Source organism: Petaurus breviceps, unplaced genomic scaffold, assembly GCF_028583685.1.
Source record: "Petaurus breviceps papuanus isolate PSGF00001 unplaced genomic scaffold, PetGlider_PUasm1.0 118, whole genome shotgun sequence".
Classification (NCBI taxonomy): domain Eukaryota; kingdom Metazoa; phylum Chordata; class Mammalia; order Diprotodontia; family Petauridae; genus Petaurus; species Petaurus breviceps.
Window position 1 is genome coordinate 20,145,165 of NW_027185616.1, and position 16,341 is coordinate 20,161,505.

The following is a 16,341-nucleotide window of genomic DNA, read 5'->3' on the forward strand; positions in this document are numbered from 1 at the left end:
AATCATGCTTCTCCACCTAGGCTGTAAATTCCTCAAAACACAAGTCTATGTCTTTTTTTTTTTCTTTTTGGAGGTGGGAAGGCAGGGCAGGTGGGGTTAAGTGACTTGCCCAAGGTCACATGGCTAGTAAGTGTTAAGTGTCTGAGGCCAAATTTGAACTCAGGTCCTCCAGGGTCCTCCAGGGTTGGTGCACTATTCACTGAACCACCTAGCCACCACAAATCTGTATCTTCCTGAACTTTCCCCAGATAGCACAATGTTCAGTTGCTAACTATGCTTGTGGAAAGAATAATCAAAGTATAAACTCTGGTGATACATAATTAATATTTGGTGCTGATTGGTTAGACACTTAAGAAGGATGAAAGGCACACTGAATTCAACTCAGCAGATGTTTATTAAGTACCTACTGTATGGAGACATTATCCTAGGCATTGGAGATACATATGTAAAAAGTAAAAACCAAAAAAGCCCAGTTTATGCCCTCAAATCCCATACATTCTACTTAACTGGTGCAGGGGAGATGGATAGAACAGATATAAAAGTAAATAAATACAAAATATATTTAAAATCTCAATTCTAGAAGAGCTATGTTATGACACGTTAACCATCTACTGACAAAAGTGGTGGATTCAGATGCAAAACAACACCAATATTTTTAGACATAGCCAATTCAAGAAATCATTTTACTTGACGAGGCATGTCTGTTACAAGGGGTTTTGTTTTTTCTTTTTTCCAGTGGGGAGAGGTGGGGAGGAAATAAATTTTTATGAATTGAAAAAGTAAATGAAAAAAATTTTTAAAAGAGAGATATCAACTGTGTGACCCTGTGATTCTGGGAAAGTCACTTAACTTTCAGGCTCAATTTCTTCATCTGTAAAATGGATGGCACCGTTACTACATCAGAGGGTTATTGTGAAAATTAGGTGATTCTTACAATATATATAAAGTTCTTCTTAAACCTTAAAGATCTAAAAAATAGCTAATTTTGTTTTAGGACTTTTTAGCTCATATTTATAGATAAACAAATAAGCATAGCAAGAACTTGCTGAATGTAGCGATGGTAGAACCGAACATGAGAATTTAGTCACGAGCTTTGGAGCACCTTACTTAATCAATTAGTCATCCCTGTCTTCATATGCATAAGGTTCATAATCAAATACTTTCATAATTAGTGTGTTTTCTTGAGACATTCTTGAAATGAAAATGAAGTATATTTAAAGGAAAAGGCACTGAAAGAGAATAATTCAACTTATTTTTCAAAATGGGAAGTTTAAAAATGTAATTTAATCTGTACAATAATAAATATTTGGATGAAACCCAGAGACCTAAGCCAAGCATTTGGGTCTTTGGTAGGCTGTGGACAAAATAGCCCACCATTTGACTGAATTTTGCAATGATTACCCACACATTTATGGGAAGACATTAAAAAGCAGTGATATTGTTTAAGTTGGCACAGATAGTTTAACAAGTGCCAAATGAGGACTCTGGGTAGTGTAATCATACGTGTGTGTTTCTTTTCATGGCCATGAGCTTTTTTCTATTCACAATTTCTGCTATTGTGGATTTAAAATTAAAACTGAGTCAGGAGACAATGGTACAATAATGACATTTTCGTGAAAAGATGTGAGTTACGCTATATTGAAAGCAATAAATTCTTTAGTTGTTTTTAGAGAATACTTTTCACTATCTAACTTGTGCAGTGAATGCTCTATTTTTAAAAGACACAGTTTTTTTAGTAAAACCTTTATTAGGAAAATGAGTTATGACTACTGCATTTTAGAGTCTTTTATTTCCATTTATAGATATTCAGTTTCATTGAATAATTTATTTATGTAGTGCCTACTGTGTGCATGGTACTCTCTGCACGTGGTGCCAGCTTTTGTGTTTTATTCAGTTTGGAAGAGCCAATCTGTAAGAACTAATAAAAGTGTTTTATGGGAAAGTATGACTCTCACATATGGCAATTTGTTTTGATTAGTATTCCCCCTGAATTCATATTATACAGGTGCCATACATTTTAGTTTGGAATTAGTTTCAGAAGTTAGGCTTCATTTTTAAAAATATGAAATGGAACTGATTTTAAATTATTTTTGTCAGTGACAGCAGAAGAACTTAAATTAATATGAATATATGCAGGACTTAGAGTTTAATGAATTGTGAAGAAATGGCATATGATGTGTCTAGATAATTGTAATGTGTACCCAATCTGGGTGTCATTGTGTAAATAAAAATATGTATTTAACACATTTAACAAAACTTTTATGCATTCAGAAATAGACATTTTAAAAACTGGCTATAGGATGAATGCATGAGTTACATCTACCCCCTTTAATCACTGCCACTATGTTATCTGATTACTATATACATGATAGTTCTGTGTTTTTCTACTTGAATGAAATGAAATCAAAGATTTGGCCTTTTTTGTTTTATATTCTGACAAAAAGCAAGAAAATCTTTTTAAATGTGGTAAAAATTATGAAAGTTTATAAATCATTTTTACCTCCAGTTTTCTTATTGTAAATTAGCCCTTGTTGGGATGCAGAACTTCATTTTTTTATATGTTCAAACTGTATAATTTCTCATATTAGTATCAGATGATTGTCATTCTTTGACCCATTCCTGGAGCACTGAAACATCATATCATGTAGAATTTGAGCTTCCTGAGAGCAGGGGCTGTTTTTCATGTTTGTTCTTACATTTCCAGCACCAAGGACAGTACTTAATAAATGTGTTGGATTCAATTGAATTGCTCCACACAGTCCTAAAATCTGATTGGCAAATTTAAAAAAAATACTGACTGAATATACTTTCTAAGAGGTGATCCAGCAGTTTGACCTGAGCCTGGGGCTACATTTGGGAGATAAGGGGTATTAAATATATTTTTTAATACTTTCACATGATGAAAAGAGCACTTGGAGTCAGAAAACCAGGGTTGACAATGTGCTTCTTGTCACTTGTTAGCTGTAAAACCATGGACAAGCCACTTAATAACGATTCGATACCTCAGTTTCTTCATCTATAAAGCAGAGGCAATCAGTATGTGATTACTTTTAGTGTACAGCATTCAGTTCCACAGACCCTTGAATTTCAAATTTTCTCCCCCTTCTTCTCCTCCCCCCCCCCCACAATGGTGGCATGCAATCAAATATAGGATCTACAAATACCTTCAAATTAAACATTAGTCAGGTTGTAAAGGAGGATTATAAATGATGGAATAAACAATGGGAAAGAGGAAACAAAACAAGAAAGAAAAAGACAGCTGGTAGTTTGCTTCAGTCTGCATTCAGACTCTGTAGTTCTTTCTCTGGATGTGGATATCTCTTTCCATCATGAGTCTTCTGGAGTTGTCTTATAACCTTGCATTGCTGAGAGGAGCCCAGTCTATCAAAGTTAGTCATCACACATGCGTAGTGTCTGTAATTGTGTACAAATTTCTCCTGGTTCTGCTCTTCTCACTCAACATCAGTTTATATAAGCCTCTCTGGGTTATTATGAAGTCTGTCTGCTCCTCATTTCTTATAGCACAATAGTATTCCATTATATTAATATACCACAACTTTTTCAGCCATTCCTCAATTGATGGGCATCCCCTTGATATCCAAATCTTTGCTACCACAAAAAGAGCTGCTATAAATATTTTGGTATAAATTGGATTTTATTGTATACCTAAAACAGAATAAATGGGATATTGAATGAGTCTGTGAGATGTAATGGCAAGAATACCACTAATAGGTCTTATATTCCAAAGACATAAAAAAGGAAAAGGACATTTATATATATCAAACTATATATAGCAGCTCTTAGCAGTGACAAAGAATTGGAAATTGAAGGTATGTCCATCAACTGGGGAATGGCTAAACAGATTGTTTTGTATGATTGTGATGGTATCCTATTGTTCTGTAAGAAATGATGAGCAGGATGCTCTCAGAAAAACTTGGAAAGACTTACATGAACTGATGCAAAGTGAAATGAACAGAACCAGTAGAACATTGTATACATAATAGCAATGTTGTATGATGATCAACTTTCAATGACTTAGCAGTTTTCTGCAATACAATGATCTAAGACAATTCTGAATGACTTAAGATGAAAAATATTCTCCATCTCCAGAGAAAGGATGGATGGAGTCTGAATGCATATCAAAGCATACTTTAGAACGTTTTTTTTTTAATTTTCCTTGTCTGTATTTTCTTTCACAACATGACTAACAAGGAAATGTGTTTTGTGTGACTACATATGTATGATCTATATCAAATTGCTTGTCCTTTCAATGAGGGAGATAGGAGAAGAAGGGAAGGAAATAATTTGGAACTCAAAATTTCTTTTAAAAATATGTAATGGTAAGAAATTAAGCTCAGCCACTGCCCTCCTTTCTACTAAGAGATTTTTCCTCCTTCCCTCTCCCCCATGCTTTTATTAATCTTTTTTGGTGTCACATATCTTTAACGTTTTTTGTTTTGTATTCCGTATTCAACGGAAACAATCTTGACCAGAACTATTGTGCTTTCCTCTATATTATATGCAATCACAAAATATGTTTTTCAAATAATATTAAATGTAGAAAAGGAAGTATGGCATAGTTCAGGCCTGCAAAACATACAGGCCTCTTTTACACCCTCTACATTTTTTGCAGACCACCCGAAATCTTTTCATGGACCAAATGTTGTGCAGGCCTGGCATAGTGGATAAAGAGCTAGTTTCAAAGCCAGGAAGACTTGGGTTCAAGTACCACCTCTGATACATACTGGTTTTGTGATGCTCACTCACTTAACCTGTCAGTGCTGTAGATCGGTCATGTCAAACTCAACTGAAAACAGGCACCACTAAATTATATGTAAGGGTCACTGAAGCTGCATATTGACTTAGAAAATCACATAAGCAATCAATATTTATTAAACCTCTACTACATGCCAGACATGGTGCTAAATGCTAAAGATACAAAAATAGGCAAAAGAAGTCCCTGCCCTCAAAAAGTTTATAATCCAATGGGGGAAAACATGCAAACAAATATATACAAAGCAAACTCTATGCATTTATTAACACTATCTGTGATCTACTGCATTTTTATTTATTTTGTAAATATTTTCCAATTACATTTTAACCTTATTTGGCCAATTTAGGCAACTATTTGACACCTCTGCTCTGCTCGGATTAATTCTGACGTGAATTGTAGAAGTTTCCTGAGAGTTCCCTGTGACAACGAAACCATAAGGTCACTCTATATCCCTATCCACAATAACTATAATTTATTTCCTTTATGTCAGAAAAAAACACCTAGGTATTCAATATAACACTGATTGAACCCACTTCTAATTATGATATTTGGAGGGGGAACAAAGGAAGAAGGCAGCTGCAAAAGGGTGATAAAGCTAATATTAGGTAGAGCTCAAGACAGGCACCATGAAGTACATATAATCAGATTATTTGAGAGACATTCTATTGTACTATGATATTATATCATTAACTGAATATCTTAATACCTTGACCAAACTACTTAATGTTAAAATGAATATATATATATATACAACTATAATCATCAAATTAAAAGTCTCATCTGTCAGATCATATGTTGACAAATGATTTTTGTTTTAACAGGAGCTAGAAGGGGAAAAAAGTAAATAACTGCACTAATGATTAGGCTACCTGCTACTACCAGCTCCAGATGACCAGACATATACTCCTCAAAGGTATGGAAATTTGTCTGACATTTTCTATAAACTCTAGAAATCTCTTTATAAAAAGACAAGTTACTTTGGTGGGTGTGTGATTTCATCAGTGATAGCACCTTTCCCTGATACAGATGGTGCCACTGCCAAGTCTTCCCATTCCATTTAGCTCTTGTCTCTTTTTCCTTAAATTCTCTCTAAAGGATCTAACAAAATCACTGTAAGCCTTTTTCCTGTTCTTTTAGTATCTCAGACGCACCATTTGGACAGCCTGTTATGAAGTAGAAAGACGTGCAAAAACTTTTTTTTGCAGGGGGGTGCAGGGAGAGGTTATGTCTAGTAGAAAAGTTTCCACTAATTCATTTCTTAGTCCCTAACTTTTCACATAATCAATTTTTAAAAGAAGCAAACAATCTTAGCAGATTCCTGGATATTAACATAGCATATTCCTGGATGTTAACATAGCTAGAAAAATAGAACCCAAGAGATGCAGTAGATTGATAACAACATTGTTCATTAGCTTAGAAGTCATAGTAATGTCTCAGTTCTACAAATATCTATCAAGTACCTACTAGGGGCAAGATGTTAATGTGATTTGAAAGTTGGGGCAATAGGTTTGTTTCGAAAACTACTTTTTGAAACTCTGACTCAAGGGTTAATTACTGCCTTTTCAGCATAGAGTTCCCAAATGATCCCTTATTTAATGGGACTACAAAAGTTATACAGTACACTTATGAAAGCAATATTTTAATCACAGAAGAAACATTCAGTGATTTTCTTTATCAAGGTGCTCAACTAAGCATAAGATCGTGGGTTAAAAGCTGAAGGTAGACCAGAGTTCATTTAGTGAAGATCGAAATTTCTCTACTCAAACTTTTTTAGTCCCAGAACTCCTTTACACAATTAAAAATCACTGAGAACTCCAAGGAGCTTATGTTTATGTGTGTTATATCTCTTGATATTTATAATCTTATGTTTGGTTATTAAAATGATTATTTAAAAATATTTATTCATTTAAAATTACAATAATAAACCCATTAAATGTTAGCATAAGTAAAATGATATTAAAATAACAAAATCCCCCTCCCCCCTGAAAGTAGTAAAAAGAGTGGCATCATTTTACATGTTTTTGCACATCTCCTTACTAGCTGGCTTAATAGAAGGCAGCTACAGTTCTACATTTCTTCTGTATTCAGTTTATTACAAGTTGTTTTTCAGTTAAGGTATATGAAGAAAATCCAGTCTCACACAGATATGTAGTTGGAAAAGAGAGGAGCATTTAAAAAGGCCAATAGCATCTTATGGTTTTGACCTCTTGGATCCCCTCAAAGAATCTCAGGGACACACAGAAATATTCCTACCATACTTTGAGAATACTTATCTAGCCCAATTCCATCATTTTTCCAATAAAGAAACTGAGATACTAAGCAGTGAGTGACTTGATTTGTCCAAGATTACATAGGTATTAAATGGCAGAACCAGGATTCCAGCCCAGATCCTTTGATCATGAATCTGGGTATGCTGTCTACTGTGACATCCTGTTGATAGAAAAAAGAAGTCTTTCCATAATAATTTATTCTTTTGTTTCTTTCACTGCCCCACTATGGAATCAGAAGTGAAGCATAAATTAATGAAAAGTACCTCTGGACCTTTCAAAAATTGTCCCCATTCACATTGATAATCAACCTTTCATTAAGCCTTAGCCACTTCTGATAAGATTCAGGTCCCCCTTTGGAATTTTATAGTTTAATAAGCTACAGAGGCTTATAAATGAAATTACAAAAGTGGTATCCTTTGGAACAGCTATTGAGTATTTTTTTCATGTGATGTTAAATGTTCCTAGGTCTAAGAAGCCCTTTATATTAATTGGAACCATCATCTCACCTCAAATTGAAAGCATAAAATTGATCCTTGTGATTGAAATAAATATCACTTTAGGGGCCTTCTCTTGAAAACTCATGGTTTTTAATAGTAGTCAATCAGTTTTAGGGCTGTGTAGGTCAGAAAAGTTAAAATGAACCATGTATAGTAGCATTTTGCATTTAACTCAGCAGTTTAGAAACTATGCATTAATTATTACTGACTGAAACAGTGTTTTCTGATAAACTCCAGCAGTAAAGATTTGATATTTTCGTTGAGCTGTAGTTCTGTTTGTGTGGATTCTTTCTCCCATAATACATGATATAATCCCACAATGATATAGTATTCTGATGAGGTTTTATCAATATTTCTCTATATGTTTCCTAAAGAGTATCTACCCCCAAATACTGGCAACCTCCCTCTTGTGCTAAATATGTTTCTTAGAGAACATATAAGCAAGTCATCCCTCAAAATATTTTGCCCCTATGTAATCTACATTTAATTGGATTGAATTAATTCTAAAGTCTTTTGTGGTCTTTAAATGTGCCACATTTCCTCCAGATGGTAAATGTCATCTATAGCTATGAACTGTCTTTGAAATATTGCTGTACTCCAGGGAAGATTTTGGTGTGGGTATTTTTGTCATCATTAAAGACCCTGTTCTATCCTCCTAAAAAAAGAAAAAGGGTCATTTTTCTAGACACCAAAGAAATTACTAGTTGAAAAAATGAGTAATTACTAAGCAATTAACATTGCCCTAGGCACTTGGAAGCTATAGAATGTATGCTTTCATTTAGAAACTAATTAATATCAATACATTGAATATATACAAATAAAATAGAAGAATTAAAACACATATGAAGAACATTTGGCTTTTTTATTTGGAAGGACAGATAGAAAATGATTTTATTCTGAGGAGAGAAAGAGGAAGAAGAGATAACCATTTATAGTCTTGCATCTCTTTATTCTGTTAGAAAGATCTTAGTTTTTATGGCAATCCAGATGGAACCTTTTGTGGTATGATGGGTGGAACACTGGATTTGAAGCCAAGAGATCTGATTTCTAATCCTACCTTTGACATTTACTAGCTGTGTAATCATGGGCATTTCATAATCATAACCTTTCAGAGCCTCAATTTCCTAATTGGTAAAAAAGGGATAATAAGATTTAGACAACCTTTCTCACAGGTTGTTAAGAGGAAAGAAATTTGCAAATCTTGAAGTCTCATATAAATGTGAGCTTTATTATTAAAGCTCTTGATGATTTACAAAACAATTTGCCCACACAACAACCTGTGCAGCACATAAATAAGGTATTATTATTCCCATTTTATAGATAAGAAAATTGAGGAATACAGAAGTTATTTGATTTGCCCATGGTTACATTACCAGTCAGTGATAGAGATGGGATTCAACCCTACTTGATTCAGTTATGCCTCATTTATTTGTATGTAGAAAGACTCAGAATTGAGTTTATAGAAGTATAAAACACAAAAGCACGTTTTAATCTGTTTTAAATGCTTATAACAAAGTCAGAAGTGTTGTTGAACTTTGTTTCATGCAGAGTGACTATAAAATATAGAATACATTCATGCAGAATGACTATATAATGATATACAAATCACTTCTGCTGTGGTAAAAATATGTATACATATACATTTTGCATATATGTGTGTATATATCATCACAACAGAAGTTATATATTAATATACAGCATATATGCATATATATTTATCACAGTAGAAGTGATATATAATATATGCACATATATATTTATCATAGCAGAAATGCAGTTGCAACTACTTTATTTTTTTTAATTAAGAAAGTGGTTTTGTAGGGAGAAATATATTACAATACTAATAAACACTTTGGACTTAAATGGTGTCTTTATTTCAAAAAGTATGCAAGTTAATATGATTTCCCATTAATTAAGACTCACAAAAAAAGTTTTGAAAGGCGAGAGTAAGATTTTTCAGTATTTTCATATAGTCTGATCCAGTTGTTTATAATAAGAAATACTAACCAAAATGGAAATTTTAGGTAAGAAGACATAAACCACAATATTGTGCTTTATCTTATAACTCTAAATAGGAACATCTTCATGTTGTCTCTTAGATGTCTACTACTGAAAATGGAGATGTGATATCAGGAAAACAAAATGAGGAAAAAACCTATAAAAAGGTAAATGTTTATTTTATTTTCTCTTGGTGCCTTCCTTGGGATAAAGAATGTCTTTATTTTCCTGAGAGTTGGTATGTCATAATGGTTAGAGAACTGGCCTCAAAGCCAATGAAGCCCTGGCTTGCAAGTCCATGTCTGACGTATACTGGCTATGTGACCCTTGGCAAGTCACTTAACTTCTATGAATGACTTTCTTTTGGAGGGGGAAAGGCAAGGCAATTGGAAGGTTAAGTGACTTGCCTAAGGTCACACAGCTAGTAAGTGTGTCAAGTGTATGAGGTCAGATTTGAACTCGGGTCCTCCTGACTCCAGAGTCAGTGCTCTATTTACTGCACTACCTAACTGCCCCTCTGAATGACTTTTTAAAACTATATCTCACAGAACGTACTAACCTGCAATGGTAGAGGGAATTTAATCACCTTAACTAGGTCCAGTGAAATCCCTTTCACTCTCTATTTCCAATATTATCCCAGCTTAACAACAGAATAATTTATATTTTTTTCTTCCTCCAAAATAGTTAAAGTATTTTCCCCTTCTAAAAGTACTCAAATCTCCTTAGTATTCATTCATTCAGCCTTTATTAAGCTCCTACTATTTCTACATAGTTCTAAGCACAAATAATATCTAATCTTTAGTTGAAGGGCTGGTTATATGCTTTGTTCTCCCAGCAGAACCCCTTAGTCTACTACTTCTGGCATAAGAAACATAGGAAATGGTGGATTTTTAGGTCTTCTTTTGCCTTTCCCCTAACTATATACCTTAACCATTATTCCACAAACATCTTTTCAGACTTACCTAAATTTATCTTTCCTTTCCACATCTACACTTTAGTAATCTCTTGACTCCTAGCAACAAAAGTATCTAGATGCAAACATTATAGGGAAAAATAAGTTCCCAAGAACTTCAGGTGTTAGTGCTTTGTCATTATAAATTGTCCATATCATTTGGCTTCTTAAGTGGCTGTCCCAGTCCTTTCTCAGCAGGTAGTGTGTTCTGAGGGGAAGAGTAGGGATGTGCATGAGAGTGAAAAGGGATATAAATTGCATTTTCCTGCATAAATTACTCATGCCAAATGTGAACTACGTGTCTATTACCCAAATGCTATCTATTCAAGTTTGGCAAGATTCTTTATCAGAGCATTGGTCACTTGGGGATGTTTTCCCCAGTTATAGAAACTCATAACAACCATCTGCTAATGCATGAAAAGGTTGTCATCCATGTCAATGGGGGACTCATAATGATGAAATTACAGGTATTTGAAATAATAAATCTAGACCTAGCCTGACCATATGAAGTTCAGGGAATGACAATATAGCCCTGGTAGCTCCAGTTGGTTTTTATGTAAGCAAGCACTCTCCTGTCCATGATGTTGTTGGATGAGGAATATCTCATCCAACTTGCAGACAGACACATCTCAAAAGGCCAGGAGGAATGTTGTCAAACCAAACAGAAGTACAGCCGAAGTATAGATTAAACTTGGAGAAAGGAATCAGAAATTTCATCTCACTGTTTGTTATAAAATATGATACTCACTTAGCCAAAGGAATTCACTCTCACATTCCACTTCACTTCAAACCAAATGCCATCTGATTTAGGTAAGATCCCTATTAAAATTAGTCCAATTTGGTTCCAAAGTAATGTTTTCTAATTTGGCAGCATGCCATTAATTTGGGTGAGTTTAAATTTGCATGCCAATAATGAACAATGAGACAAATTGCTTAACTTAATTCTGACTGCTTCATTCTGACTACTTTTTATATAAAAAATATAAGAAAACAAAAGAAACATAAAACTGCTCAACTTAGTTCTGACAATGAATAACTAGTTAGGGATATGGCAGCAACAAAAGAAAATGACTAAGCCTTTTTGGAGTAAAGGAGCATAGAAAAGGAATGCTAGATTAGACTAAAAAGATATCTTCTACCTTAGGAAAGGAGATATAGGGGCGGCCAGGTAGCACAGCGAGTAAGAGCACTGGCTCTAGTGTCAGGATGACCTGGAGATCGCATCCCAGGCTCAGACACTCAGCACCACACCCAGAAATAACTGGTAGTGTAACCTTGAGCAAGTTACTTAACCCCGATTGCTAAAAAAAAAGGAAAGGAGATATGGAAAAAATTTGGAGAAAAGGTAGATATGATCACATGGCCAGATATTCTGAAGATGAATAGGAGGTAGGTAGTTGTAGAAAAGGTCAACTAGGTGATGCAGGGGATAGAATACCAGGCCTGAAGTTGGGAAGACTCATCTACCTGCATTCAAATCCAGCCTCAGACACTTACTACTGTGTGACCTTGGGCAAATCACTTAACCCTGGTTGCCTCAGTTTCTTCATATGTAAAATGAACCAGAGAAGGAAATAGCAAGTCACTCCAGAATCTTTGCCAAGAAAACCCCCAGTGGGTTCATGAAGAATAAGACAGGATTGAAACGACTGAACAACGGTAAAAAAAAGAAAAAGGTGTAGAAAATTCTCATACTTTACTTTTGAGTAATCCAAATAAGCTAGAAAAGGGGAGACAGTTTAAGAAACTGATATGAGTACGCAAAGAGGTCTCTGATCAGCTGCATTTTAAGACAATCAAATATACAAGATGGAAAGGGAGGTACGCATAAACAAGGATAGCCTCAAAAGTGTGACATGCAAATTATATCAAAGTCTGAAATTCAAAATAGACTAAGGCTTTCAGAAATGCCATGGAAAACTCAAAAGAGATTCCTAAAAGTTCAAAGAAAGCAAGCTAAAGATCAAATAGCGAAATCATTGTCAGTAGTTATTTGAGAAATCATGAAGAACAGGCAAAGTTCCAGAAGAATAGATATGGACAAAGGTTATTCTAGTTGTCAAAAGGGGCAAACATTATTCACTATTGAAATGAATGATCAGAATGAAGAGGTAGAAGGAACAATTTTCAAATTTTGTGAATGACACAGAGCTAGAAGGGTTAGCTGATTATATGGATGACCGAATCAGTATTCAAAATGACAGGCCAGAGTGAACAAGATGAAACATAACAGGGGTAAGCATAAAGTCTACATTTAGGATCAAAAAAATCATTCTCACAAATGTAGGGTGGCTTGATGATACTTCATTTGAAAAAGATCTAAAGGTTTTAATTAAACATAAGTACAGTCTGAACCCATAGCTTGATGTAGCAGTAATAATAGTTAACCCAGTCTTCGTCTGCATTCATAAAAATAGAATTTCTGTATCAATAGTTAACAATTTTACTATATGTTGGACCATTGTCGTCAGTCTAGACAAGCACTGTGCTAAGAATATGAAGAAAGAAAAAATAGTTCCTTCTCTTAAGTAACACATTTTCATCATAATGGGAGTGATAATATGCAAATGACTGAACACTTGAAGATAACATACAGTGTAAATAGAAGGTAATTCTAGAGGGCTCTATTTTATGAACAAATTACAAAGCTTCCAAGGAAGGGCACTTGGAATAGTAAGTAGGGAAGAAGCCATGTAATATGAGTAGCAATTGAAGAAAGTGATGATGATTATCCTATAGAAAAGAAAACTAGAGATAACATGATAGCTGTCTTCACATATAAGTAGGAGTAGCAGACACATTTCCTTCATGTGACAGAAACTGGACACATGGATGGAAGTTAAAAGAAGGCAGATCTTGTGGGCTGTCTTAAAGCAATGAGTTATCTATAGCTATTAATGTTCAAACAAAGACTGGATAATCATGTTGTAGAAGAAGTTTCTCAATTAAGTGAAAATGTGGACTAAATGAGACATTCCAATGCCAACATGAGTGATGGGTCCAAGAACAAATATATATTTGTTTAATAAAGTGTCTCTTAATTAATTCAGTCATGGTTCTACTTGGTCACAATGGACATGATGTCATAAATATTTTTTATTGATATCTGTTGTACATTACCTACATTTCACCCTGCTTTGCCCCTTTTATAAAAATTTTCAAAGAAATAAGTATTAGCATATAGTACAGCTAGGTGGCATAGTTGATAGAGTGCTGGTCTTGAAGTCAGGAAGATTCATCTTTGTGAATTCAAATCTGACTTCAGACTCTTACTAGCTGTGTGACGCTGGGCAAGTCATTTAACCCTGTTTGCCTCAGTTTCTTCATCTGTAAAATGAGCTGGAGAAGGAAATGGCAAACCACTCCAGTGTCTTTGCCAAGAAAACTGCATAGGGGGGGTCACAAAGAGTTAGACATGACTGAAAAACGACTGGACAACAACAAAAATTATCATGTGTCTTAACACTGGGAGATTCTATTGAAAAGACACAATTCTCTTGTCGTCTAGCTGGGAAAACAAAACAAACAGCAGTAGAATAGGACAATTTTCTATCAAGGTGGTAGCTTTCATGGGTCCAGACAGCAAATGCAAGAGGAATTCAGAGAAGGAAAGTATTGGAGTATAGTCATTAGATGTGTTGATCAGTCTAGATCTGTTTCCTTCCTTCTGCAGCATCTTAACCTCCGTCTTTCCTCGGACCAATCTGACTTCTTGGCAAGGGAGACAAAAGGTGAAAGGACCGATGTTCAGGTAGTTTAGGATCAAATCGGGCTTGTTCCTTGCCCATCCCATTCTGCCCCATAGCCTGGTTGTAGGAACTAGGGCTTTACCTTATCTATTGTGTCCTAGCACTATATTTAATACCTCTGTCCCAATGATTAAGTGCTGATTGTATTCCTCCATTCCTCAATCCTTACCTTAGAAACTAAGTTCCTTATGATCATCACTAGCTGACAATCACTAATTGTATGAACCTAGGCAAGTCACCTAATCTCTTTTGTGCCTCAAGTTTCCCCATCTTTAAGATGGGGATAATAATAGCTCCTGCCTCACAGGGTTATGAGGATCAAATGAGATAATATATGGAAAATGAATCACAAACCTTAAAGCACTGTGTAAATGTTAACTATTATTATTATCTTCAGTTCTCTTAGAAACTGGAGACATGATATGAATAACAATAGTAGCTCACATTTATACAGCATGCTTGAACGTTTACAAAGCTTTACACCTCTCATCTCGTAGGATCCTATCGAAGTGGGTAGTGCCAATATTAATATCCTCATTTTAGAGATTAGGAAACTGAGGCTCAGAGAGATTCAACATAACTCATTCAACACCCTGACTCTGCCACTTATGAAACTACTGCATGAACATACTGTCAGAGCTTAGCTTTCTTATTTGTAAAGTGAGAGGGTTGGACTATGAAATACCTTCCTGTTCTTCCATTATAAAATCCATTCAAATATTTTTTGCCTTTTTTTTGGAAGGGGGAAGGCAGGGCAATTGGGGTTAAGTGACTTGCCCAAGATCACACAGCTAGTAAGTGTCTGAGGCTGGATTTGAACTCAGGTCTTCCTGATTCCAGGGACAGTGCTCTATTCACCTACCCGCCCCCATTCTTCTTTATTAAGTGATGGGGCTGGGATTCAAATTCATCTTTTCTCTCCTGAACCAGTGTTCCTTTCAGTAGGCTATATCATCTTTCTGCATGACCCAGGTATGATATCTCTCCCAGTTACCTTTTTCCTAGTTCTAGAAGATGCTTAGTGCCTGCCAATATCTCCACTTAATGCTATCCCTACTTCTTTCTAGATTGTCTCTCCTACCAAAAAGGCTCTGTATCCTGACCTCTCATAATGTAACCAGTCAAATTGCCTATTCAACTCCATGTTGTGTTTCCAAGTAATGTTTGTTTTTATTGATTAAATGATCCTATGACTATCTTCACTTTTACTCTGTATGGTACCAGCAGCACCCAAAAGAATAAGCATTGTGACTACTTGTTTTTTAAGGAAATAGTGTAGGATTTTTGTTTGTCTTGTATGGTGTCAGATATTTGAAGACTGATTATTCAAATCCCTGGATAATTCTCCTCATTGTTCCTGTTGCCCATACCTTGGTCCTTTGTTCAGTTTATTAATACAATGTGGAAGGGATGATATGAAACCTAATTCTTCTAAATGATGTTAGTCTCTTTCTGATTTTATAAGAGAGGGAAGCACAAGCTATTGACTAAAATGAGAATTTTGAAGTATTTCTTGATTCCATTTGCCCATGACATGTCATCTGTCATCTCTGTGTCTTCATGGAGACTGTCCCTCATGCCTGGAAGGCATTCCTTTCTCACCCCTGCCTCTTAGAATCCCAATCAAAACTTAATACGCCTTCTCTATGAAGACTTTTCTGATCCAGCCAGTTAGTACTACCTTTCCCACAAAAGTAACCTTGTATATTTATTTTGTGTATGTATACATATCATATAGATGCACCTTGTGAGAATATGTATTTATGTAAATATAATAGAATGACTGCGTCTCCCCAGATAGATTACAAGTTCTTCACAAACAAGGATGGTTTCATTTTTATCTTTCTATGCCCAATGCCTAACATAGTGCCTGGCACATAGTAAGTGTGTAATTTAACAACAAGTATAAATACCTGTTGATTCACTGATTGACTAAGAGTGGGCCTGGGCATCTTTATAGAAATTAGTCTTGTTTTTATCCATTCATTACCCAGCATTGTGCCAAGGGATTTAGGTGGCACAGTAGATAGAGTGCTGGCCTTAAAATTAGGAGGACTCATCTCTTAATGAGTTTAAATTCAGCCTCAGACACTTACTAGCT

At 35.1% G+C, this 16,341-nt stretch overlaps 1 protein-coding gene across 1 annotated transcript in view; it reads left to right on the plus strand.

Annotated features, from left to right (window-relative positions):
* Positions 1-16,341, plus strand: part of PIP5K1B (phosphatidylinositol-4-phosphate 5-kinase type 1 beta) — a 351,452-nt gene that overhangs the window by 117,722 nt on the left and 217,389 nt on the right. The window contains exons 2-3 of the mRNA XM_069086926.1: positions 5,596-5,687; positions 9,641-9,706. Coding sequence (XP_068943027.1) covers positions 9,641-9,706 — 66 coding nt within the window. The 5' untranslated portion in view covers positions 5,596-5,687. The remainder of the gene's footprint in view (positions 1-5,595; positions 5,688-9,640; positions 9,707-16,341) is intronic.